The sequence below is a fragment of the Maylandia zebra genome, linkage group LG16 (assembly GCF_041146795.1).
Source record: "Maylandia zebra isolate NMK-2024a linkage group LG16, Mzebra_GT3a, whole genome shotgun sequence".
Classification (NCBI taxonomy): domain Eukaryota; kingdom Metazoa; phylum Chordata; class Actinopteri; order Cichliformes; family Cichlidae; genus Maylandia; species Maylandia zebra.
In genome coordinates, this window is record NC_135182.1 from 36969153 (window position 1) to 36994282 (window position 25130).

The 25130-nt window shown below is 43.0% G+C and overlaps 2 protein-coding genes across 7 annotated transcripts in view; both read right to left on the minus strand.

Annotated features, from left to right (window-relative positions):
* Positions 1–25130, minus strand: part of ttn.1 (titin, tandem duplicate 1) — a 175520-nt gene that overhangs the window by 100014 nt on the left and 50376 nt on the right. For all 6 annotated transcript variants that reach the window (XM_076874611.1, XM_076874610.1, XM_076874609.1 and 3 more), the window contains 37 exons: positions 24317–24397; positions 23922–24189; positions 20539–20607; positions 20120–20191; positions 19869–19940; positions 19128–19391; positions 18152–18238; positions 17913–18002; positions 16964–17722; positions 16718–16795; positions 16560–16625; positions 15162–16382; positions 14736–14825; positions 14457–14552; positions 14166–14261; positions 13896–13973; positions 13614–13688; positions 13339–13428; positions 12809–12844; positions 10607–12619; positions 10096–10146; positions 9319–9717; positions 8955–9233; positions 8125–8394; positions 7897–8036; positions 7293–7419; positions 6876–7142; positions 6508–6774; positions 6070–6333; positions 5132–5271; positions 4917–5043; positions 4285–4551; positions 2379–2645; positions 1842–2108; positions 1203–1342; positions 983–1109; positions 525–667 (listed from right to left, as the gene is read on the minus strand). In XM_076874611.1, the coding sequence (XP_076730726.1) occupies positions 525–667; positions 983–1109; positions 1203–1342; positions 1842–2108; positions 2379–2645; positions 4285–4551; positions 4917–5043; positions 5132–5271; positions 6070–6333; positions 6508–6774; positions 6876–7142; positions 7293–7419; positions 7897–8036; positions 8125–8394; positions 8955–9233; positions 9319–9717; positions 10096–10146; positions 10607–12619; positions 12809–12844; positions 13339–13428; positions 13614–13688; positions 13896–13973; positions 14166–14261; positions 14457–14552; positions 14736–14825; positions 15162–16382; positions 16560–16625; positions 16718–16795; positions 16964–17722; positions 17913–18002; positions 18152–18238; positions 19128–19391; positions 19869–19940; positions 20120–20191; positions 20539–20607; positions 23922–24189; positions 24317–24397 (9243 nt within the window). The remainder of the gene's footprint in view (positions 1–524; positions 668–982; positions 1110–1202; positions 1343–1841; positions 2109–2378; positions 2646–4284; positions 4552–4916; positions 5044–5131; positions 5272–6069; positions 6334–6507; positions 6775–6875; positions 7143–7292; positions 7420–7896; positions 8037–8124; positions 8395–8954; positions 9234–9318; positions 9718–10095; positions 10147–10606; positions 12620–12808; positions 12845–13338; positions 13429–13613; positions 13689–13895; positions 13974–14165; positions 14262–14456; positions 14553–14735; positions 14826–15161; positions 16383–16559; positions 16626–16717; positions 16796–16963; positions 17723–17912; positions 18003–18151; positions 18239–19127; positions 19392–19868; positions 19941–20119; positions 20192–20538; positions 20608–23921; positions 24190–24316; positions 24398–25130) is intronic.
* On the minus strand, positions 20614–23915 carry LOC111501526 (telokin-like). Its single transcript, XM_023155052.2, has 5 exons — positions 23411–23915; positions 22232–22309; positions 22124–22150; positions 21689–21745; positions 20614–21609 (listed from the first exon to the last, which is right to left on the minus strand). Exons 1-5 carry the CDS (start codon positions 23658–23660, stop codon positions 21530–21532), a joined length of 492 nt encoding a protein of 163 aa, XP_023010820.1. The 5' UTR covers positions 23661–23915; the 3' UTR covers positions 20614–21529.

Genomic DNA, 25130 nt, shown 5'->3' on the forward strand with positions numbered 1-25130 from the left:
TCAGTGCAGGTCTGTTTGTGCCTGAAGAAAACCTGTTTCCACTAAAAGGTCCCATCTCACATTTTAAATCACACTAAAGAAGGTTTGTATGCTCGGATTTTCTAACCAAAGAGAAAAGTTTCCAAATCTGGAGTGAAAATGTTACAAATGTGAGAACAGAAATACAAAACATATAAGCAAAGCTTTCTTATCACAAAGATAGTATTTCATTAATGCTGTCTGTGTGATCACAACAGAAACTATGAAATCATTTCTTTTTGCACCAACTCGGTTTTTTGCAGGAAATCGCTAAAATTCTCAAGGCTTAATAAAAGTAACGCTCTGTTATTTTTTAGTGTTTTACTGGATCCACACTAACTTTCTTTATTTCTGTCGTCCCATTTCTTTTCCTTCTTCTTTTGTGGTGAAGCAGAAGTTTTATGAGTGAGAAACATTTTGTTAAAAAGGAGGAAAAGCTCTGTGAGCGGTTTCTCCGGTGTGGAGCGAGTTACAGGAGAGGCGGGCGCTGCTGTGGTCAGACTCACCCGGTCGCTGGCCTCCATCCTCTGCCCTCCCAGGAACCACTCCACCGCGATGCCCTCGTATGACAGCTCGCACTCAAAGATGGCCGTCTCTCCAGCCGTCACCGTCACGTCCTTCAGAGGATGGACCAGCGTGATGGACCGAGCTGAGGGTAAAGACATGGTTAGCTCCTTCAACAAATGAACCGGCGTGCACTTGCTGGAGATCCTGTGGTCTGGTTCGTGTTTCAGGTTACTGCTCCTCCAATCAGAGAGCAGCCTGCCTTCAGATAAAGACTGAAGTGGTGAAAATAACCACAGGCCCTGATTGGCTGAACACTTACAGAGACGTGCGACACCCGTGTGTGACAGAAACCAGGGCTGCTGTTTGTGTGTGCTTCAGCCAAACGGCACGGAGCTTCCTCCGTGTCAGAGACGTTTTGTCCATCGTTTAAAAAATAAGGGCTAAAATGACCTCTGACCTTTGACTCTGAGCTGGGCGCTGGATCTGGCGTTGGCTGCAGAGAAGTCAACGGGTCCTGCCATGTCCATGCAGACGTTGTAGAGGATCAGTAGGTGTCTGGTTCCTTCCTCCTTAATCTCAACATCCTGAGGTAAACACGAGCACATGAAAGTCAGCTGAAAGCATCTCTGTGGCGATGAATATGAAACCGACTGCCAGGCGGGTCACTGCAGACTCACAGCTGACTGATGAAGAGCTTCTCCCTTCAGCTTCCAGTTTCCATGGACATCCTCCTCAGAAATCTCAGTCTCAAACTTGGCTGTTTCTGTCTCCGTGACCTCCACACTGTACAGCGGACGGACAACTTTGATATCCCGCTCTGCAAAAGGACAGAAATCACTATAAAAACCAGCAACATCTTCACCCGTGGAGCGCCTGTTTGTTAAAGCAGTCAAATTTAACTTCGCCAATGATGAGGCTCTAATCTACAAAGCTGAGGATCCACCAAGAAACCCAACCGGTGCTCCTCTCCAACGTTTCTACAGAGAGAGATAAATGCTGACAAAGCTCTGACAGCCTGGTGACCTCTGTGCTTATCAGAACAAAACATCATTTATGTTCACGTCAAAGGTCTTCAAACAGCTGAACTGTAACTAACAAAGCACATATCCAGATACGACGGCTACAGATGCCAAATGATCCGTTTATTACCGTCTCAGCTCGTTACCAAACACTTTGGTTTCTGTTTGTCAGGTCAAAGGTCAGACTGATTGTATTTACATGGACTTTTACCAACAGCTGAAAACTGAACGTGTTCAGAGATTTTCAGAGAAGCAGCATGCATAAAGCATGAGAGCTGGGACAGATCCATGGTTTACCTTCAATGTTGAGCTTAGCTGTGGTTTTGTCCGAGCCGCAGTCGCAGGTGTACTCTCCGATGTTGGCCTTCTCTGCCTTCCTCACCATCAGGATGCGCTTCTTGCCATCGGTGACAATGGCGATGTTCTTGGAGGGGGTGATCTCCTTCCCATCCTTAAACCATTTCACATCAGCTACAGCCTTGCTCAGCTCGCAGACCAGCTTCACCTCGTCCCTCTCCACTGCTGTGTAGTTCTGCAGCTTAGTGGTGAAGTAGGCGTCACCCTCTGTGTGGGGAAACGTATGTTCATTATGAAAATCAGGCGTTAGAGAAGCGTGTCTGAATCAGTCTGACAGGATGAACTCTTGGATGTTGGTGGGTGTGGCTTGCTGTCACCTGCTCTGTTTGCTTTGTTTACACCTGTTTTCTTTTTCTTTTTCTTTTAAATCAGAATGAGTTGTGATTGCTTTAATGTTTGTTCTTTCTAAAGTCCTGTCATCTGGTCCTATGTTTTTATGTCATTTGTTTCAATGTGCTTTAGAAAGGAGGCACTGACCAATGACAGTGAGCATGGCGGTCATGCTCTTGTCCATGGCCTCTACTTTGATCATGGACGTGTCGTCGATGATGACTTCCTTGAAGGCCAGCGTGTGAACCTTCGCCTGTGCCGACATGTGAACAACTTTGCTGGGATGAAGTCGGACGTCGTTCTTGTACCAGACCACCGGGATCTTGTCATGTGACAGCTCCACGCTGAATTCAGCTGTTTCACGCTCCTTTACTGTCACATCCTTGATTGCTTTGACAAACTCTAGGCGAATACCTGCCACAGGAAGACATCAGACATTGGTACATTTAACTTTGAGTAGAAGCAGAACACAGCAGATTTGTATTTGTGACTCACAAACAAACAAAAATGAGCACCAGTGCTGTGTTCAAAGTACAGATGGACCGATCCGATATTACGTATCGGTCCGATACTGACCTAAATTACTGGATCGGATATCGGAGAGAAATAAAAAATGTAATCCGATCCATTAAATATCAAAAAAACACCTCACAAAACGTGTGACACTGGGCTCGTAACCGTAGCACGTTGGAGCAGCTGTGTGTGTTTGTAGCCTCGCTACCAAACCGGCATTTCATCTCCGAGGAAGTTATCCCAGAGAGAAGTAAAGCAAGTGTGTAAGTTCATCTCTGAGTGTTTGTAAAGCATTCCTGCGTTAAGCTTAACAAGCGATATATGGAGCGACTGCCTCTTCTTGCTGCTACTTCAATCATGAAACTGATCAATGATCAGCTGATCGGCTTTTCTGTCACGAGTCCATCTCTCTGGTTTGCTTTTGGCCCACTTTGCACCAGAAAGAGGAAACCAGCGGCTGAACAACAGCAGCACGTTTAAGCTTGATCAGCTGTTGTTAGAATGTATTTAATATTACTTTCTACACCAGGATCCTTTTCTACGCAGCTGACGCTGGTAACTGTGCAGGGGCGGATCTAGCAAAGTTTAGCCAGGGGGGGGGGCGATAGGGCATTAACAGGGAAAAGGGGGCACAAAGACATACTTTTCTTTCTTATTCTCATTTAAAATGTCTAGCTTTTAATAAATAATTATCTGACACCCAAAGTTTTAATTTGATGTAAAATGAATAGAAGTCAATTACTGTATATAGTAACTATTAAGTCTAATATACCCTAGTAAGCTATAGTACTTTTTCCTTTGGGAAGGTACCATCTGTGCAGTTCTGTTGAAGAAAGATGTTGAATCTATTTAATTATTCTTGAAAAATAATTTATTTCTGTGCATTTTTTTCACACTGCATCAAATTAAAGTTGATTACGTCGATTAAGCATCATGAGGTGGAGCGTGAGGGGTGGTTCCCTATTTTTTTTTTTTTTTGCTGGGAGTTTGCAGCCCTGTTAGTCAGGTTGCTTAATATTTACGCTAAGTTGTCTTTAAAACACCAGAATAGGGAGGATGGAGCAGGTTTAAGTTTATTAGCTTGATCAGTATTGCTGAACTATGAAATATTTTGGGTGCAGTGCATTTTTTGCATAAAGGTATAACAGAATAGCTTTAGTGTTTTTTTTAACTTGAGTATGAACTTATACAAAAAGCAGCAAGATATTAAAAAAACAGTTTTATTGATTAAAAAACACTATATCGGATTCATATCGTATTGGCAGATATCCAAATTTATGATATCGGTATCGGACATGAAAAAGTGGTATCGTGCCATCTCTAGTTCAAAGTGAACCGAACCAGAAGACAAAGCAGAGGTAAAAATCTGCCAAACTGGATTCATCTGGAGAAGGTTTGGACAGAAGTGTTTATTTGGCGAATTTAAAACTGTAATAATTTGATCTAAATGTGAACATATGATTATAATGTGCCCTGACTCTCTGAAGGTTTCACTGGTGCCAAAGGAGTTTAAAAAAAATGAATACAACCACGACGTTACCTTGTATAACCAGTTTGCCCGTCGTCCTCTTGTCCTCGGCCTCAAACATGTACTTTGCCTCGTCATCGTAGGCGGCCGATCGGATCACCAGGACGTACAAATTTCCCTCCTGGATCACCTCGTACTTTTCATCGCTCTGCAGCTCCTGTGAGCCTTTGAGCCAACGGAAAGTCTTTGGAGTTCTCGACACCTCGACCTCGAACCTCACATCATCCTTCTCATAGACCTGAACATCAGTCATGGGTGTGAGGAAGTTCAGCGGGAGTTCTGAAGAAAAACAGTGAGAAAAACAGAAAAACTTAGGCTCCTAGTTGAATTTAGATAATCATAATTATCAGTATAGTTCATTTTAGAGGATTCCTGTCGTCATAACGAGCCCCAAACTGTGACAGTAACCAACACAGAGTAAAAGTATTGACGTTTTTATATATGGTGTCTTTGTTCAGTGGAGATGAAGTCTGATGAGAAGTCAGACCTGAGAAGGTGAAGCTCAGACGGAGGTTTGATTGAACTGCTGCGATCCCCCGCTGGCTTATTCTATGAGACGCTCTCATTTTTAGTTTCACATTTTTAGGTTACAATGATTTAAAATGTTTTTTATAAAATATGATGAGGTCAGTGGGCTGGTTTACCTTTGACCTTGAGGTTAGCGGCGCACTTGGCATTAGCAGCAGAGTACGCCACCTCGCCGGTCATGGACACTTTGCAGTTGTAGAGGATCAGCGTGTGCTTGCCTCCTTCCTCGATGATGTCCACATCCTGTTAAACAAAGACGTAAACAGTCTGATAAACTGGCTTCATGTTATGGAGAGCGCTGCCAATGAGGCGCTTGTGATGAAGCACTCACAGAGGACGGACTGAGCACCGCTCCGTTCAGCTTCCACTGTCCGTGGACGTCGTCCTCAGAGATCTCCACTTCGAAACGAGCCGTTTCTCCATCAAACAACTCCACGCCATAAATCGGCCGGATGACTTTGATGTCGCGTGCTTTTGGGGAAAAGGGTCATGATATGAAAATGCAGTTTGTTTTGCTTCTGGAAGAAAGGACTGATTTTACAGCTAAACAACAAAAAATGGAAGAACTGGAAACTATCAGTTTCAGTTTGTTCCCTCGGATTTCTCATTTTAATCCAAAGTTCTTTTTTATTTTGATTTAAAGAAAGTAAATCCATCATCTGTCCTCATACACAGTCTCGGCGGCCTCGGTCAGTCGCTAGGGGAAAATGTGGATTCTGGTTGCCGAGTGATTTTTGGGTCACGTTGCCATGGTTTCCTGCAGTTCCCATGGAAGACGCTGACTCGGCTGCAAACTCGCCCACAGCTCACCATGAAAAGTTAAAAAAACCTGGAAACTGTGAACGCTCGCCTTCAAAGTTTTTATTTTTCATTCATTTTTAAAGTTGTGGGGATTTCAGCAGTGAGGCACAACTTTTAAATGCTCTTTGCATCTCTTTCTGAGGTTTTACTGCTGCTCAGTGAGCGTTTGCAGAGAAGCTGCTGTCTTTAATGTGAACTGCAGGCATCGATGTGTCATTCCCAGACCGGTGTGGAGATGTGCATTTTTAGAGACGTGAGGTTGCTACGGGGTCGCTCACTAGGCTGACGAGGCCTGGACCTCCCTTCGGAGTCATGTTTCCTTGTGCAGTGAAAGGCTTGAACATTTAACGTTTTACGGGTTTATTTTGACCTAGCAACCTGTAAATCTTAGACAGCTTTACGATTAATTTATGATTCAACTGATTTTTATGTTTAAAAGAATTTAGGCAATCATGTCACCGTGCTTACCTTCAATATTGATGTTGGCTGACGTCTTGTCTGTTCCACAGTCACATACATATTTGCCTTTGTCGCTCAGTTCCACTTTCTTCAGGACCAGAGACCTGCGCGTGCCCTCTGACCTCATGATGACCATCTTGGAGGCGATGATTTCCTTCTCTTCGTGGTACCAAAGCACCGGGACGTCTTTGCTCAGTTCACAGTCCAGGGTCACCTCTTCTTTCTCGGTGGCTGAGTAATCCTGTAGCTTCACCACAAAGATGGGGTCGCCCTCTGGAGCAGACAGGAAGTTTTGGTTTATTACAAATAATTTGTAGATTTTCATAATTTTTCTCTGTGAAGAGCAGTCTTGTAATGCAGTATACAATATGACAATGCAAAAAGTGAGTCATGTAAGTCACGCTACTGTGAAACAGAAGTGAAAAGGAAACGAGGGAGCGCAGTTACCTACGACCGTCAGCTTGGCCATGGAGTAAATGCCTTTAGCCTCTGCCTTAATTTGGCAGGTATCATCTAGACTCAGCGTCCTCATTTCTAGAGTGTGTCTCTTTCCTTCCACGTGAATCAGAACCGTTCGGCTCACGTGGAGTTTGACTTCGTTTCGGTACCAGACCACTGGCACGTCCTCATGAGACAGCTCGAGATCAAAGCGTGCCGCGTTACCTTCTTTGACCGTTTGGTCCTGAAGTGGCTGGACAAAACTCAGCCTCATGCCTGGAATACATCGAGTCAGCGCAGACAGACATTGGCCACTGAGCGAGCTCACAGAGGAAACATGAACAACATGAAGCGTGGCGCTTCTCTTTGCCACTTACCCTCCACCATCAGCTGAGCCGTTGATTTCTGACCCAACGCTTCGATCGTGTACTGAGCCTCGTCATCAAACTCACAGCTGTTTATGATCAGCATGTGCTTCTTTCCGTCATCAATTATTTCATATTTAGGGCTTGGAGTGACAATCTCTGTCCCCCTGAACCATATGACCTTTGACACGTCCTTAGTGATGGTGCACTCAAACTTAGCCTGCTTCTTTTCAGGCACAGAAAGGTCCTTGAGCGGGTCAACAAAGCCCATTTCGATTTCTGAGAGGTGCGAACGATTTGGCAATTAATAACAGAAACAAAGACACAACCACAGCTTCTCTTACCGTGTTTGCTCTGCAACAGTTTTCCATGACCAACAAAATGCAGCAGGTTACAACAGGGGAATTTTTGTCTTTGGTAAATCCGTACCTTTGACGGTGAGCATAGCGCTGGTGACGGCGTTCAGAGCCTGGTATGTCACTTCACCAGCCTGATCCAGCTGCACGTTTTTCAGTGTGAGGAAACGTTTTTTGCCCTCAGCTTTAATGTCACAGGTCTGCAAAACAAAGAGGCATGAGTGCTACTTCCCTGTTCACATTTCTATAAACCCTACTAAATTTACTACAGCACAGAAGTATATGATCCTCTCATTTGTGGTTTCGAGTGGCCTGAGTCCTGCGACGAGCTCACGTTTAGCTGCTATCTCACTAGCTGGGCCCACGTCCTCATTTTAGGTTTGACAGCACATTAGTAGGTAAAGGTGACGCTTGGACATGAACTGAGCTGCGGTTTGGGGAAGGCCTCAAAGAGCCGACGGCTCCTGGCAGATCCCCGTGCACTAAATAGAAGTGAAGACTTGAAAAGCGGAGGGAGGGTGGGGCACGGAAACGAGAAGGAACAGCTTGGTGAACTGGGGGAACCTATATAGATGAGAACTGGACGGAGCATGTTTGGAGGCGTGGTGCCGCTCCTGAAATTCAGATATTTATCTCCAATAATTTACTCTGAGACAAAGCATTGTTAAATATCTTACCGGAGATCTAGTCAACACCTGGCCTTTCAGCTTCCATTCACCGGCCACATCGTCCTCTGATATCTCAGAGTCAAAGTTGGCCTCTTCCTTCTCAACCACCTCCACACTGGAGAGTGGCTTCAGGATCTCAGCCTCACGCTCTGAAAGCACCCAAAGAAAGTTAGAGTTAGAAACCTTTGCGATTGGAAAAGCGTGGTCCTCATGCTTCCCCAACGTGGATACACCAACCTCCAAGTGTCAGCTTGGCTGTATATCTGCGATCCTCCACCTGGATGGTGTAGTCTGATACATCATCAGGCTGGCAGTTATTGATGCTGAGCGTCATGTCCTTTCCATCTTTATTGATCTCGACCTTGTCAGAGGGAGTAAGCTCGTTTTCTCCTTTGAACCACTTCCAGTTGGGCGTGTCCTTGAACAGCTCACACTTGAAGGTGGCCTTTGCCTTTGGTTTCACATGCTGGTCTCTCAGAGGCTTCACCAGCCAGTCTTTGATGGTTTCTGAGGAGGAAGGGTTCACATTATATTTGTTCCTACAGTGGAAAACTGCTCAACAAGACACACTCTTATGCCTCAGTCACACTAAGGAAATATGACAACGACTTCTGTGTAACTAGGGAAAATCTTTGGTTCACTGGATTGGTAGATTGGCTGCAAGAGAGCTTGAGTGTGCAGACTGACGCCGTCCTAGTGCAGCTTTATTGCCATCTTGATGCATCAAGGTCACATTAAAGATGGCGACGGATTCCCGTCTTTGAGCAGCCATCTTTGCCAGAACAATGAGACTGCACACCGTCACAGTAATTTTGGTTGTGCCATGGTCTGTTTTCTTTGGTGCAGCATAAGGCAACTCAAACAGGGATCAACTTAGGCCTTAAATGGTGCATAAATACAAGCTCTACTGTTCATAGTTGCTGCCCTTCATATTGGTTTTTAACTGCTGGGGGACAGTTTCAGCCTGGGACCAATCCAGCTTGTAGGTGGACTCACCCTGAACGATGGACGGCACAATGACTGTATTTATCTTTTTTCATTGCTACCATGCTCTGCAGACTTCTTACCAATAACTTTGACGTTAGTTGTAGTCTTGACGTCCTCCTGTCCATCGACCTCACAGGTGTAGGCGCCGCCATCTTCATCGGTGGAGTTCTGGATGGTCACAGCATGCTGCATGCCAATTACATTAACGGCCACTTTTCCAGCCTTTGTTTTCAGAACCTGACCGTTACGTTTCCAAATGACGTCCCGTTCTTTGTTCAGCTCACAGGTGAGGTACATTGGCTGACCCTTAATGCATGTTGTCTCTGGTTCCAGTTCCTTCAACCATTTCACAGGCAGCTCTGTGGGAAAAAGGTGATTAAAAGTGTTTTCATGAATGTCAAATAAGTTTTTAAAAATTGATGTTGGATTAAAACAATCGTTTACCTTCAACAATTAACTTGGCTGTGCATGTTATTTCCTTGCCCGCATTCTTAGCCACACACGTGTATTCTCCAGTGTCAGATAGTTGCACATCAATAATGTGCAACTTGCGATCTTTGCCATCAGATGTAAACTTGTGCTTGGGGCTCTCACGCAAGTTGCTGTCATCTTTCATCCACGAAGTGATGGCCGTGGAAGGCGAGACCTCGCACTCAAACACCGCGGAGGAGCCGATGGACTCAGCTTCCTGCAGCACAATGTCCTTAAGCTTCTTAATGAACTTCAGCTGGACAGGTTTGAGCTTGAATCCTCCAAATGGGTCCTCGGGAGGTGATGGGCCTTTTCCACCTGGCTTTAGACCCCGGCCCCTGCCTCCTTCACCAGGAGATGGAGTTTGTCTCGCTGCAACATCAGACACAAAAACTCCTCTTGTTGATTCAGATGTTGGGGCAAGTGACGAATTAGACAGCAGCTTACTTTGAAACTGTGAGCTACCTACTGTGACTTAAACCTACTGTGAAGAATAAACATATTCGACACAAACAACGAATCCCACAGAACAAAAAAGCTTTAGATTTATGCTCACGACGATACACAGACACAGCTGTCAGTCAGAAACGAGCTTTGAACTCAAAATTAAAATTGTAACATAAAATATATTTTTGGTTTTGTTCTAAAGACACACACAAAAAAACAACTTTGGCTTTACAAGTGTGTATGAAGCAAATGAAAGTGCCGAATGGTTTGTGCTGATGAGATCTAATGTTAGTGAGCTCTCACCCCCAAATCCTCGACCTCGGCCTTTGGCGGGCTCTTCTGTTGGTTTTCCATCTGAGCAAGAAAGAGTAGGACAAGTTTTAAGCTTCACTGCAAGAGCTCATCCTAGTCTCCAACACAAACCAAGATAAAGATGTTAACAAAACTAACAGCCAAGATTCAAGATCGTATCCAGATCACAGCTGAACATCAAATTACACACATGTAAAAAAAAAAAGTTCAGTGACGAGGATGAAGGTGAGATGGAAACGGAAAAACTGTTGCAGTGAATAATAAAAACAGTGATGAAGATGAGCATCGAATGACTGATGACACAACTGAGGACGGATTTAAGATGATGACCACTTAAAAACATCACAAAGGATGGATGGGCAATGAGCAGACAGACAAACAGATGAACAAATATATAATGTAACGTAAAATTGGATGTAATGAAGATTAGATGAATCGTCTGAAATGGGATGAGGCGATTCCAGAGTCATCAGCTGGACGAGTTCACCGGCCTTCACCTCACCTCTCTTGGCGCCGGGCATGCCTGGAGTCTCCAGCGCCCCATCCACCCCTTCACCTTCCCAGTCTTCCGGTGGAACCAGCTCCCAGTCCCAGACCTCCTCATCTTCGTCGGCTACCATTTTTTCACCCTCCTCTTCACATACCTCCTCCTCTGGCTGGGTTGTCACCCGCTTCATCTCCACAGCTCCAGGAGAGATCTCCTTCACCAGAGGGATCCGCCCTGTATCAGGCCTTTCTGAGGGCCCCTCTGGTGAGGGCTTCTTGGGCACCTTTTTGAGGGTCACGGTTTCAGTGGAGTCTTTTGGCGAAACAGTCTTGGGAATCCTTTTGACTTTTTCACCACTTGGCTTCTTCTCGATGGGAATTTGCTCCACTTCACTTGGCTTTATTTTCTCTATCTTGGGTGATGGGGTCTTTTTTAGTTCAACCTTCTTCAGCTGCTCAATAGGTTTGAGGGGCTTTTCCTCTTCAGGCTTATCTTGACTTATCTTGGCTTTGGGTGAAGGAGTCTTTTTGATTTCTGGACTTTTCTTCAGGATATCGGTTTGCTTTGGAGGACTCGGTCTCTCTTCTTCTTTCTGACTTGGAGGACTGGGCTTCTCAGCTGGTTTCTCCTTCTCCTGAGGTGTTTCGTTGTCTTTTTTAGGCGTTACAGTCTTTTCAGCTTTCTTAAGTTGTTCCTTCGGCTCTTTAGTTGCTTGACTGGGTACCTTTGTGTCCAAAGGCTTCTTCTTCTCTTCTGATGCTTTTTCTGGCTTTTCTTCAGGCTTGGTGATTTTAGTGAATGGTTTCAACACAACCTGCTCTTTCTCTTTATCAGGTGTAGAAATAATTTTAGGTTTTCTGCGGAGCTTTTCGGCCGCTGTAGTTTCTACATCTTTGGGTACTTGATCAACCTTTTTCTTATGTGGGATTTCCTTTTGGTCTTTGTTGATATGTGGAGATGCATTGTCATTCATCAGTGGAGCATCGTCATCATCTTTCTGGTGTTTTACAGCAGCAGCAGGTTGATCTCTTCGTGGCAGCTCACCTCTCATGTAAGGACTCCGCTCAGTATCTGTTTTTGCCTCAGCTTCTGTCTCAGCCTTCGGAGGTTCAGCTGCTTCTTGTTTTTGGGGTTTTTGAAATGGCTTCAGTGTAACTACTTCCTGGTCCTCGTCCTTCTTTGGTAATTTTTTTATTTTCTTTTTATTTAAATCTGACTCTGGTTCCTCTTCTTTTGGTGCTTTTGGGGCTCTTACCCATCTTGATTTCTCATCTTCTGCCTCCAGTTTTTCAGGTTCCTCTGCAAAGCTGAGTTCAGATGTCTCTTCAGCTGCTGTGAAAACTCGTTCCTTTCTCTCAACTGTTACTAACTCTCGATCCTCTCTATCACGAAGTTTCTGGACTGTTAATTCTGCATCATAATGCCTTGTCACTTCAACTTTATGAGTTATGACTTCCTTTTCAGGCTCCTTTGGTTTAGGTGGCACCTTTTTTAGTTTGATTGCTTGTAATTCAGCATCTTGTTTCCCAAATGTTTCAAATGGTTTTAGTTTCACTGATTCTTTTTGCTCATCTGCTTTTGGCAATTTAGTTATTTTCTTCTTTGCGACATGCGGCTCCTCCGGTGCCTCGTCTTTCTGAGGTTTTAAGGTTCTTGTCCATTTGCCAGGTTCTGGTTTTTGCACAACTGTAAGGCTTTCCATTTCCTCAAAATGGCTTAACTCAATAGTTTCCTCATCTGCAGTGAATACTCGTTCAGTTCTACCAAGTGTGATTATCTCTCGATCGTCTCTGTCATGAAGCCCATGAACTGCTAGCTCTGGATCGTGATGCCTCGTCACTTCTGCCTTATGAGTTACGACTTGTTTCTCTGGCTCTGGAGGTTTCACTGGAACCTTCTTCAGCTTAATGACCTCTGGTTCTGGTTCTTTCTCTTTCGGTATTCTGGTGAACTTACTCTTCAGCTTAGGTGATTCGGGTGTTTTTGCCTCCTGAACAGGAATCTTACCCTTTTGCTTAAGAGACGGCACTGTGGTTTGGGCAGCAAATGCACCTTTTATAATATCACCATAATAACACAGAAAATAATAAAATATTTTCTACAGTATAACACAGAATCACACTTACACATGTAGATGAAACTAAAATATCCTAAAAGGCTACAAAAAATTGAAGCAGGTTGTGCTTTGTTTCTTTGAAATAAAAAGGTTTTGCATACCTTTTGTTGGTCCAGGTGCTGACACTGGTTCCTTGTCTGCAAAAAATTATATAAAATCATTATAAGTACAAACAATGCAAACAGAGTTAGACAAAAGGCTCAGTCAAAGCCAAAGATGGTTCATTTGTTTGAGGCATGCAGCTGTGTTTGGGGTTGTTTTACTGCTTTGAGCTTTCAGCAGAATACTTTGCAGAAATAGAGACAGTGAGCTTTAAGAAGAAGCAGGAAGTTCATCAGCTGTTTAACACGTTTTATTACTGCAAACATGATGCCCCCAGATGTTTAAACATCCTTTATAAGGTCATTTGGCTTCATTCAGCAAATTGTGTTAATATTAAAGAAGTGAATTGGATCAAAGTGTGGTAGTGGACTGTTGTGTATAGAAACAGACCAACAGATGTAAACAGGAAACACATTTTAAAAGAAAAGGTAAATATGTTTGGTATGAAGATTGAAGCTGTGCCATTAAAAATGCTTCAAAGTAGAAGACAAACATAAGAAAGGAGCATACATGAAAGAACAGATGTTACCTTCAGGCGGCGAGATTTCCTTTGATACAGGAGCTGGTTCAGCCTTTACGGCTGGTGCAGGAGCTTCCTTCTCCAACGATGCAACTTCAGCTACAAGAACGCCAACATGATTAAATCACTGGCAAAGATCTGGTCAACAAGCAACAACCAACTGACAAACAGATGAACCAAACGTATAAAACTACAGAATTCACTGTTGTTAAGACCCAACAGATTTCTCAAAGGCAGGACAAACAGAACAGTCAGTAAGATTAATGATAAGCAGTGGAAACTACCTGCGGGGGGACCCACTCTCTCTGCTGTTGGCTTAGTTGTTGGTGGAGGCACCTTCTTTTCCTCAGGAGGAGACACTTAGAAGTACAAAATATCAACGGTTACGACCAAGAGAGAAGACACGAAAGTAGCAACAAATTGGAACAGACAGAGAACAATATAAAGATGTTAAGATGGAAGAAAAGTTTACATGGGCAACAAAGATAACAGTAACTCAAACAGAAACAGAATAAGACAACATGGAGAATTTTTTATAATAACAAACAGAGGTGTAACAGAAGTACCTGCAGGAGGAGCAACTTTGGCTGCAGGAGCAGCAGGAGCCGAAGGCTTCGGCGCTGGAGAAGATGGTTTCTTTTCCTCTGAAGGAAATAATAATAGAAGATGCCAAGATCATGACCAAGATTGCCATGTGGTCAGTAGAGACACCAGAGAGGACTAACAACAGTCAGCCAGTGAAGTTAAAGCAAACATGAGGCGATTATCACCCACCAAATGAAACCAAACAGAAAGACAACATTTACAACAATAACAAAAGTGAGCGAAGAAACTACCTGCAGGAGGAGCAACTTTCTGTACAGGAGCAGGGGGAGCAGGAGGTGAAGGCTTTGGTGCTGGTGCAGATGGTTTCTTCTCCTCTGGGGGAGATACTTTAAGAATACAAGATGCCAAGGTCACGACCAAGAAGCCATAAGCTTGGTCAGTGCAAACTTACGCATAATACACACATTAATTTAAAAAAAATCCAACAACTTAGAGAGGAAGAATACAAAAAATCAAAGACAAAAAAGGTCAACTCATGAAGAGTCAGCAAAGATGAGGAACATGCAAACTAAACAGGCTACCTGCAGGGGGAGCCACCTTCTGCTCAGGAGCAGGGGGAGCAGGAGGTGAAGGCTTTGGTGCTGGTGCAGATGGTTTCTTCTCCTCTCGGGGAGATTCTTTAAGAATACAAGATGCCAAGGTCACGACAAACTGACTCACAGTAAGTACATAAAACAAAAAATAAACATGGAAATCTGAAGATGACTTAGACAGAAGGGACAAACAAATAGAGATGAAGATTAGAAAAAGTTTGGCCCATTAAGATTCAGCAAAGATGAGGAACAAACTGAACAGGCTACCTGCAGGGGGAGCCCCCTTCTGCTCACGAGGAGGAGTAGGTGAAGGCTTTGGTGCTGGGAGAGATGGTTTCTTCTCCTCAGGAGGAGGCACTTTAGGAATACAAGATGTCAAGGTCACAACCGAGACAGCAGCACAGTCAGCCAAGACTAGACACAGATATTTCAGGCACATTTCTGCAAACATCATAAACAGGCTGAAACAGCGACAGAGATAAAGATGTGGATGAAGGCTGAAGAATGAAGATGATGAATGAAAACAAAATCCCAGCAGTAAAAGAGGTTAACAGACCAAGACTGCCTCAAATCGTCATTAAAAAGATCAGCTTAATATGGACTAAGGTTTTCTTGTTAACCACGATGAGTACAAGATATTAGTGAAAGTAAAGTTTAAGAGAGGCGATCGTGGAGCCTGTGTGGCTCAGATACCTGTATCAAGAGCCTGTTGGTCAGTCTTCTGTGTTGGCTTCTTTGCTTTCTTGTCATCTGCTCTTGTTGGTGTAGCTTCAGTTGCAGAGTTGTTTGCTTCCTCAGAAACTCTCAAAGATGGAGAGATTTGCTGAACTTGAGATGTTTTTACTGGAGCAGGCACAGAAGGAATAGGTTTCTTGACAGGAGTGTCTTCTTCAAGGGACAGATCTTCTATTAGGCCAAAAACTGCCTCAGAGAGTGTAGGGGAGCTGTGTTTGGTTGGCAGAACAGACTTCTTTGCTGGAGAAATGTCTTCCTCCGAACAGCGTCTCTCCTCGGGTGAAGGAATCTGATCTGTAACAAAACGTGATCCATCCCTACTTTGTTTAATCGATGCATCTTCTGATAGAAGACTTGGCTTGTCCAGAGGTAGAATATCTTCATCACATGCATTTATGGAAGTTTTAGGAGTTTTCACCATGTCTTGACTTGAAGATACCATTGTAGGAGAAACTGCTGCAGGGTGAGAAAGAGTGGTTTGGGGAACATCTGCTTTACCTTCAACAGACCCATCTTGCTTCAAACAAATTACTTCTGTAAGAGCTCTCGGCTTCTTTGATGTGGTGACCTTTTTAGACTTAAGTTCCTCTATTGCAGAGTCTTGAATTTCTTCATGATATAATGATTCAGTAACTCTTGTCTGTAAATACGCAGTAGGAAGGCCAGCCTCTTCGGCCTGCTCTTTCTTCTTGTAAGCCTCTTTTTCTGATGTAACACCAACATCAGGAGAAGAAACCTTTTTCTGCAAAAGATGAGACATTTCAGGTGGAGGTGCAACATCTTGTTCTGCAGGAGAATGGGCAGACCCCTTTAGAGTTGGAGAAGCAGACCACTGAGACATTTCTTTCTCTATTTTCTCAGGTTTGTAAGGTCCAGTCCACTCCAGTTGTTCAGCCTCATAATCTGTTTTCCATTGCTCTATAATCTCTACCTGACGATCTTCTCTGTATGATACAGAAACCACCTCCTTTGTCTTTTCAATTTGTTCCATTATCTCAGTTTTCAAAATGGTTTCTTCTCTTGCAGTTGACTCGTTGACTCCTTCTTCATATGTGTCGACTTCCTGTTTCCTGTAGTCAGCTTCTGTAAGGGAAGTCCTTTCTTCAACACCTTTTTCTGCAGGACACTCCTTTCTGCCTTCAACCTCAGCTGTTGGCTTCAGATGAGTCTTCAGAGGAACTGGGATAAATTTTAAGATATTACCCAAGATTGAAGAAATGCACCATGGAGCGGTGGCCAAGAAGAAAACACGACACATACACACCACCAAGACACAAAAATACAAACTTTAGTGTGGTACATATTCAACTACGACCCTTATTTTACAACTATTTTAAAAGTATTATGAATTTCTACCTCTCTGCTGAGGGATTTCTATGGCCTTTGGCTTGTCTTCTACTTTTCCAGAAGCAACGATCTCATCTGATTATAGAAGCAAACGTATCTAGTCATGTTCTAAGGAATTCATAAAAATGCTGAATATCCACGGGGAACCTTTCAAAGTCAAAGCATACCTTTGACTGGTGTACTCGCCTCCAGCTGTGGTTTAGCTAGAGCTGTTGGTATCCCCCTTTGTTTGACTGTTTGGATGACTGATATGAAGTAACAAACAGTGAACAGTCAACACACAAATCATAACAAAATCTTTGAAGAAAGCTTACGGCATTTCAACAAGGCCAACTTATTGTGTTAATAGGTCAAGATGAGTTACTAGTAAGTGGTTATAAGACCAACCAAATGGTATTGACAGACATATCTACCTTCAGACTTTTTGGCCTGCGGTTGTTGTATTGGTGTTTCCAAATGTTGTGGTTCTGCTGACACTTCTAGATCTTTCACTGGCTCTGCTGATCGTTCTATAACCTGTGCTGTTGGAACTTTCTGTGGTTCTACCACAGCTGTTTTTGCTACTTCTGGAACTTTCTTCAGTGTTTCTGGAACTGGTTCTTCAGGAAGCTTCTTTGGTTCCTTGGGAGGCTTTTTAGGTGCTTCAGGAACCTTCTTTGGTTCTTCAGGAACCTTTTTTGTTTTTTCAGGAACCTTCTTTGGTTCTTCAGGAACCTTTTTTGGTTCTTCAGGAACCTTCTTTGGTTCTTCAGGAAGCTTCCTCGGTTCCTCTGTAGCCTTCTTTGCCGCTTCAGGAACCTTCTTTGGTGCTTCAGGAAGCTTCCTTGGTTCCTCTGTAGCCTTCTTTGTTGCTTCAGGAACCTTCTTTGGTGCTTCAGCAACCTTCTTTGGTGCTTCAGCAACCTTCTTTGGTGCTTCAGCAACCTTCTTTGGTGCTTCAGGAACCTTCTTTGGTGCTTCAGCAACCTTCTTTGGTGCTTCAGGAACCTTCTTTGGTGCTTCAGCAACCTTCTTTGGTGCTTCAGGAACCTTCTTTGGTGCTTCAGGAACCTCAGGAGCCTTGATTTTTTCTGGAGTTTCCAGGTCCCTTGGTTCAGTTACTTCCTGCTGATGTTTATCAGCCAGCAAATATGGTTTTCTTGGAGGTTCGTGTATCTTTGATTCTAAAGCAACTTAAAAGAAGATTTATTTAATATTTAATTTTTTTTTTTTAATACCAAAAATTTGTAGTCACACTCTAACGAGTGCTTAGCATGCTGAAAGATATTCATGTAAGATATTTCAGAAAAGCAAAAGTTATACTAACAAGTATAAAAGAAACCGGCACAACACAGCAGCTTTTCAACAAACTCTTTGTAGTACCTTTAACTGGGACATCTTCAACTTTTTGTGGAGTAACTTTGGGTGCAGATGGTTGAGGTACAGGTTGTTCTGGTCTTGGTGTTTCTTGCACTTAAGAGAAGATTGTGTATTTTTTTATCCAACAGCTAACAATTAAGATTCATATGGAATCAAAGATACATTCTTAATGAGTGAAGTCAAAGTAGGAAAGATGATATTAGAGAAAAAGAAGCAACACGACTTTGGTTAACAATCTATACCTTCAGTTGGAAGATGTTCCAATGATGGAGAAGCAAGGACTGCACTTGGGTGAAGTACAGGTTCTTCTGACTTTGGTGGTTTTGGTACTTTAAAGGAAAAAATGCATACAGTGTATATGTTCAGTAACCTTCTGGTAACCACGGTGGCGTCAACACTCTATCGAGTGCTTAGAGAAAGACACAGTCACAGTACATTAAATACACAGCTGAGCCTTGTTTGTTGTAAAGAGAGTTAGTGTCACACATGAAAAACATGTCCCTTCATTACCTTTTAATAATGGATTGGATTTATATAGCGCACAATTCCACTATTCATTCACTCTCACTCTCACACACTGGTGGAGGCAGCTACAGTTGTAGCCACAGCTGCCCTGGGGCAGACTGACAGAAGTGAGGCTGCCATATCGCACCATCGGCCCCTCTGGCCAACACCAGTAGGCGGTAGGTGAAGTGTCTTGCCCAAGGACACAACGACCAGGACAGAGAGAGCTGGGGGATCGAACCAGCAACTTTCCGGTTACAGATGAGCTTCCCAACCCTCTGAACCACGGTTTTGTTCTGCTAGCGTCAGTCTTTGTTGAAGTAATCATTGTAGAGACTGGCTGAATTGTGGCTTCTGCTAGTTTGTCTACAGCTGGCACTTTGCACAGCATTTATATGTTTGAATGTTTATTCTTTTACTTACCATAGATGTATTTTCATGATCAAAATTTGTTAGATTTGTTATTTATACACCAAAGCAATGTCTTTTTTAAAGGCTATATTCAAACACTCCAAACACCACGTGTGGTCCACACTATAGACAGTGTTAATGCTTAAAGATCAAGAGGTTAGCAGCAAAGGACATCCATGACATATATGAACATGTTAAGAAGTGCACACTTAGGTCACAGCAACATGAAACAAAACTAGAAGAACTTGGGATGTAATGACTTTCCATTTGAACATCAGAAAAACAAAGTGTTCATTACATTACCTTTTGGTTTTAAGGCCTCTGGCGTTTTCTTAGTGGGGACAGCTTTTGGTTCTTGGAGCTCAGGCTTAATTTGAGCCACTTCAGGCTTAGGTACCACTGGTTTCACGGGTTCCACTTCAGGCTTAGGTACCACTGGTTTCACGGGTTCCACTTCAGGCTTAGGCACCACTGGTTTCACGGGTTTCACTTCAGGTTCTGAATGAACCAGTTTTGGTGTTGCTGGTTTGGGTGGGTAAGGTTCAGGTTGGGTGAAGACTACTGGTTCTTCAAGGTTAACAGAGAAATATTACCATCATTTAACACAGGAACCACAGAGTTGTAAGAGCTTGGGGCAAAGAGGAGACACATAAAACCTGACAGCAAGAACTCAATGCTATTTACGCATTGTAAGAAAGCAAGAAAATACTTCACACAACAATTAAAGAGACAAAAAAAGCCTAAAAAATACTCATTAAATCTGAAAGATCTTGAGAGCATAATTGTGAATAGTTTGAATTTCATATTCATGCTAAAGTTGGTGAGTTTGTGCTACAAAAACCTGACTAAAGTTTTAAATATAGTGTATGTATCCAATATAATATATCATGAGATTTCCTGAAGTTTGTGTAAAAGTATGATGCTTTCTGGTAAAGATTTGTAATTCGCATCATTTACATAAACAGTTGAGAACGTGAGCCAATAAAGACCCACAAGCACATAAAATAAGACATTTTTAGTGACTCACTGCATCATGAACATTACCTTCTGGAGCTGGACGTTCCTCTCTCTGAGGTGGAGCAGGGGCTTCAGGCTGTAGCTTCTTTGCTTCAGGTACTTTAAAACATCATCATTCATTTCAATTTCTCACCACATTAAACTGAACATCAAGGTTTCTTTCTTATTATTAATTTAGGAAAAAAATAAAGAATGGAAATAAAAAAGAAAAGATGTGACATACCAACAAGACAAACACCACACGAAGAAGAATATAAAGAACAGACATTTGTAGATACCTTTGACCAGAGGTGGAGGCGGAGCTTCAGGCTCAGAGGGTTTCTCCTCTGGCATCCTGTGAATCTCAGGAACTTGAAAGATCAAGAAAGGTCACATTAAAACTACTTCAGCAAAGCTCTACCGTCTACTCTGCCAGATCTACTGCATGGAAAGCTCCAGTGAAGGTTAATAAGAGCATGAAGGCAAGAACAGAATAACTGCAGAGAGATGAGACAAAAACATGACAAAAACAGGTAACATGCAGGATCATAGAAGTAACACCTGAGGAGAAGAACAGCTTCTGTAAGCAGCAGTTGGTGTTTGAAGCATTTAAGTGGAATTTAAGTGGGCAGACAAACATAACAGTCAGCTGATTGGCAGCGCCTCATTATATTTCAGCTCCGAGCTTTATGAACAGCCAGAACATTTGCAGTTATACCTTCAGGGAGTTCTCCTCTGCCCTCGACCTCAGTCCACTCAACAGTTTCTTCTGCAGGCTTTTTCTCTTCTGGTGAGGAAAAAAATGTAAACTCAGAAAAAGAACGACTGACACGTGAAAGCTGCTGCAGGTCGTCGAGTATCCAAAGCTGCTAAAAACACAACGAAACACGATAACAGGGGAAACAGGAAGACGGGTGTGGGCCGCACCGATGAGCAGTTCAGACAATAACACGTCCACAGCACGTTAACAGTCATTACACTTCATAAAGTGACCACGGAAAGATATTCGCCGTTAGACGTCAGATCAGTGAACAGTTTATGTTTGAGCAGACGACGATCAGGTCGTGAAACCTTTAAATATTTCAGATGAAACTCCACAATCCTGAAAATACTGTTAATTTATCAAAGTTCTGAATTTGAGGTGAGATAGTCCAATTTTAAGTTTAGCTTTACAAAAATCAGACTTACTGTTTATTTATTGAAAACCTCATTTTTATTTTTAAAATCTGAGCAGCGAAGTCTGAGAGGCAACCAAAACCATAATGAGAATATAATAAATCAGATTTTACAACAGGAATGTTGACATTTTTGTAATTCAGAAAACAACGTGATAAAAATCATAAGTATAGTCAGAAACTTGTAATTCTTTACTACAATAAAATAAAAGAACTGTACATCTTTAAACTGGCTGGATTTTAAATCTCGTCATATCAGGATTAATTTGAAAAGTGATTCTTAGACACTGACGTGACCGTCGTCTGCACAGCTCAGATAATGAAGCTGAATTATATTTGGGATATTATAACGGGTCGTGTACAGATGACGCTTAAAACAAGCACACAGTTACTCAGGATGAAGGTTAAAGGAGGAGGAAGAAGGTGATGAAGATGATGATGGTTATGATGATGATGGACTTGAGGGTGATGACGGTTAAAGAAAACGGTTTAATGCAGAAAGTTTCGTCACGCAAACTGTAGAGATTACGGCGGTTAGAGCTGATCTTGGGGAGTGGCGACTGCTGTACCTCTCACTTCTGTTCTCTCCTCAAAGTGATCAAACTCGGAGGAATCTTGTGGCAGAAAACAATCGTGTAAATGACAGAAACGAGCAGAGTCACTGAAATCCTGATCAGTTTGAACCAGACTCACCTCTGCACACGAGCATAGACGCTGCCTCTGACACACGAACGGCTGTGTCGGGGACATCTGAAGGTTCAGCCACAAACACTTTGATTACTATTATTATTACTATTATTATTGTTGTTTTTATGTTCTGACAGTAAAACTTAACACTTGTTCGGTATGACTGAAATCACAGTGACGTGTAAGATGATGCACTGAAACCCCACAGTCACAGTCACAGTGAAAGCCTTGTTGGCAGTGGTCGGCTGTACTGCGCAAACCAATGAGACGTCAAGGAGCCTCCCAAATAGATGAGCCGTGATTCTTGTGAAAATGGTGTCGGTGAAATGACCAGTGCGACCTCGACCGTGTTGTAAAATCGTAAACCTGTGTCTGAGTTTGCAGGTGAAGACGTGTTCAGGTTTACTGTCGTTTATTTGCTGCACTTTTTAAGATACTCACCCTGAGGAACCCTCCCTAACTCAATTTCTGTGAAAGGACAAAGTACAGAAGCGTTATTGTAGCTGCTGACATCACGCTGCTGTCAGTAATGTGTAAAAACGTACACACCTTTGCCTGACAGGTAAAGCTCGGCTGTGCTTCGAGCTTCTCCCAGTGGCTCCAGGCGAGCAATCACCGAGTACACGCCTGGTGGGGAAACATCACGGAGTTCAGGCCAAACTGTCCCTCAGACACTTACAGAAGAGATCGCGGTAAAGGCCGGTCACACCAGAGAGCCCAGCTAATCCTCTCTAAACGTCAGCACTGCAGTAATGTCCAGGTGAAGTTAAATTTGTTTCACAGAGCTAATCAAGGACAAGTCATATATGCTACACCACTGCTGGTACACAAATATGGTCGCTGGCTAGTTTTGTTATTCGACGGTATCCTGTTCGGTTCATTCAAAAAATAAAAATAAAAACTGATTACTGAGTAAAGCTCAAGGTTTAAGAAGCTAAATGAAAGTGCACGTGCTGCTCTGAACTCTGGCAGCAACTCGGCTGTAACACGACGGCGGGTCGATGAGCAGCAGGGTTCAGAGGATCCACTAAACGATGCTGGCGTGACCGCACCTTTACTCGGATTTCACATCTTTGCATTGAGTCTGTGCAGCTGAGGCAGAACGCTGCCAGGTTAGCAGACATGTCTTCTTTTGGTCCGATTAGTTTTTCATGTACCAAAAATCATTTTACAGGGGATCTAGCCCCCTCCTAAAAATTCTCAATTATTTCTTACTTTATCATCAGTTTATCTTCTGTCCGCTTAAAAATAATTTCAGATCTTTTACGTTTTTACTGCCCCTCTCCCTAAAAGCATTCATATGATTGTTGGGTTTTTCTGTCTACTTTACGATATAAAGCGCCTTCAGGTCACTGTTGTTGTGTTTTGGTGCTGTATAAATAAAACTGATAAAATACCAAAAGGTGCTGGAAACAGTAAGAACTTTGTGTTTACTATGAATCTCTGGAACAGCAGAAAACGCCCCCTTCAAGTGCCCAGTAACATCTTTTTAGCTTAGAGATATTCAGCTGCTGTTTGTCGTGTGAGTTAGTAAAAGTTTCAGCTAAACCGGCTAAATGCATTCAATGACATGAATAGAATACTTTTATTTTTTAATACTTTTATTGTGCACCATTAAAACCAGATGTTAATCTATAAGATGATGCATACTACTCAAACAGCTAAACTTCGGTCTAGTTATTAGAAAAGTGTCTCCGGAGGAAACAGTAACTTGGCCGTGTAACAAACCTTCGTCCTCTGCAGTTACGTTGTGGATTGTCATAAAGTGCCGTCGGCTTTCAGTCCTGAAGTTATATTTTGGGCTTTCTTTAAGCTCCCACGAGTCTTTGTACCACGTGACGGTAGCGTTGTCGAAGGATAACTCGCACTCGAAGGTGGCAGAGTGGCGTTCGTTGACCTCGATGCTTCGGATGCTTTTAGTGAACTGAATTTGATCGACTAGAACCAGACAATAAGAGTGAGCCTCCGAAATATGCATTTTAAATGTGAAGATCTGATGTCACAGTTAAGTGTTAAGACTCCTCTTTGGACTAAAATCAGATTCAGTATAAAAGACACAGAAACAAACACACAATCAAAGGTAGAGGAGAACCTTCAGGTTCAAAGAGGTCAGTCTGAGTCGTGTTAGTTTGGACTCATCCTTCTTACCTGTCTTACGAGCAGCTCCTGATAATAAAATGGAAGAGCTGGACGTGAGGACGTGTTACAGACACACAGAGACAGACATCGGGACTCTTACCTGTGACCGTCAGTTTGGCGTTGGAGATGTGAGGACCGCACACCACGCGGTAGTTGCCCTGATCTTTGACCTGGCAGTTCTTGATTTTCAGATAATGGCGGTCCCCCACGCTGCTGATGTCGTACTTTTCGCTGTTGTCCAGTTTCTGGGTGCCTTTGTACCAGGTGAGCGTGATCTCTGGGTAGTTGATCTTAATCTGGCACTCAAAGGTGGCGCTCTGGTTCTCCGTGATGGTTTGGTCAGTGATGTCCTCCATCACAGAGACGGGCTGAGCAAGAAAAACCCGTTTCATCAACGTCTGAAGTTGTGTATTGTCAAATCATTGATTATCTGTATTATATACTGAAACACGATGTTTCTTTTTTAATGGCCTCATAATCAGATGGTGCTTTTACCTCCATGCTGACGCGTCCCTCTAGCTGCTCGATGAGTCGGGCCATGTCCTCTTCTTCGACTCGTGCCCCACGCTCGACCTCCTGCAGCAGGACAGAGGCGAGTCTGTGAGAGTCGCTTCAGTGAACGTTTTCCATGTTTCCATGGTATTCATTCGTGCTTTTTTATTATTATTATTATTAATTTGTTTAACTTTGCATTATTCTGTTCTCGGCTCTTTGGTCAGCACTTGCTGTTTTAAAGCTTTACAGATAAAGTTGGCTTGGTAGCAAAAATATGGAGAGATCATGTTCGCCATGTCCAAATTTCTCTCTGGAAAGGAGAAGTGTATGTAAAATGCCTGTTTTTCTGCCTTATTTGTCTGCATCAACTATGTTCAGCTGCTCTCAACTCAAACTAAGAAGCCCCAAAGTATAAGCCCATGTTTATAAGATTGAAAGCTGCAGTCAGCTGAGACTGAAGAAGTCACCTGTGACGAAACGTTTCTCCCACAAAATGCTACGTCCAGGTGAACACAATCAACTTTTGGAGAAGCCCAAAGTAGGTTTTAGTTTAAATATGGGACCAAATACTCACACTAAGAAGCTGCTGGTAGTGAGTCTTTGCAGACTAAAGTTGGTAAAATGTTATCTGCTCCACAGCTAAGCCAAAATGTTGGAGACCCCAGAAGTGTGTTACCAGTCCAGAGACTTGAGGGCCATTTGGCCCTTTATTTGGTGGAATTTAGAGGTAAAGTTTTTGTCTCCATCCTTCCTGCTCACAGATTGTAAAGCTGAACCGTGATATTAATTCTGCTGCTTTCTCGCACAGCTATGT

Excerpts from the sequence above, each read along its gene's own strand:
- LOC111501526 (XM_023155052.2), bottom strand. The coding sequence starts at position 23,660 with ATGCATATTTCGGAGGCTCACTCTTATTGTCTGGTTCTAGTCGATCAA. Across the intron at positions 22,310-23,410 it reads CGTAACTGCAGAGGACGAAG|GCGTGTACTCGGTGATTGCT; the intron begins GTTTGTTACACG and ends TTTCCCCACCAG. Across the intron at positions 21,746-22,123 it reads GTTAGGGAGGGTTCCTCAGG|ATGTCCCCGACACAGCCGTT; the intron begins GTGAGTATCTTA and ends CTGAACCTTCAG.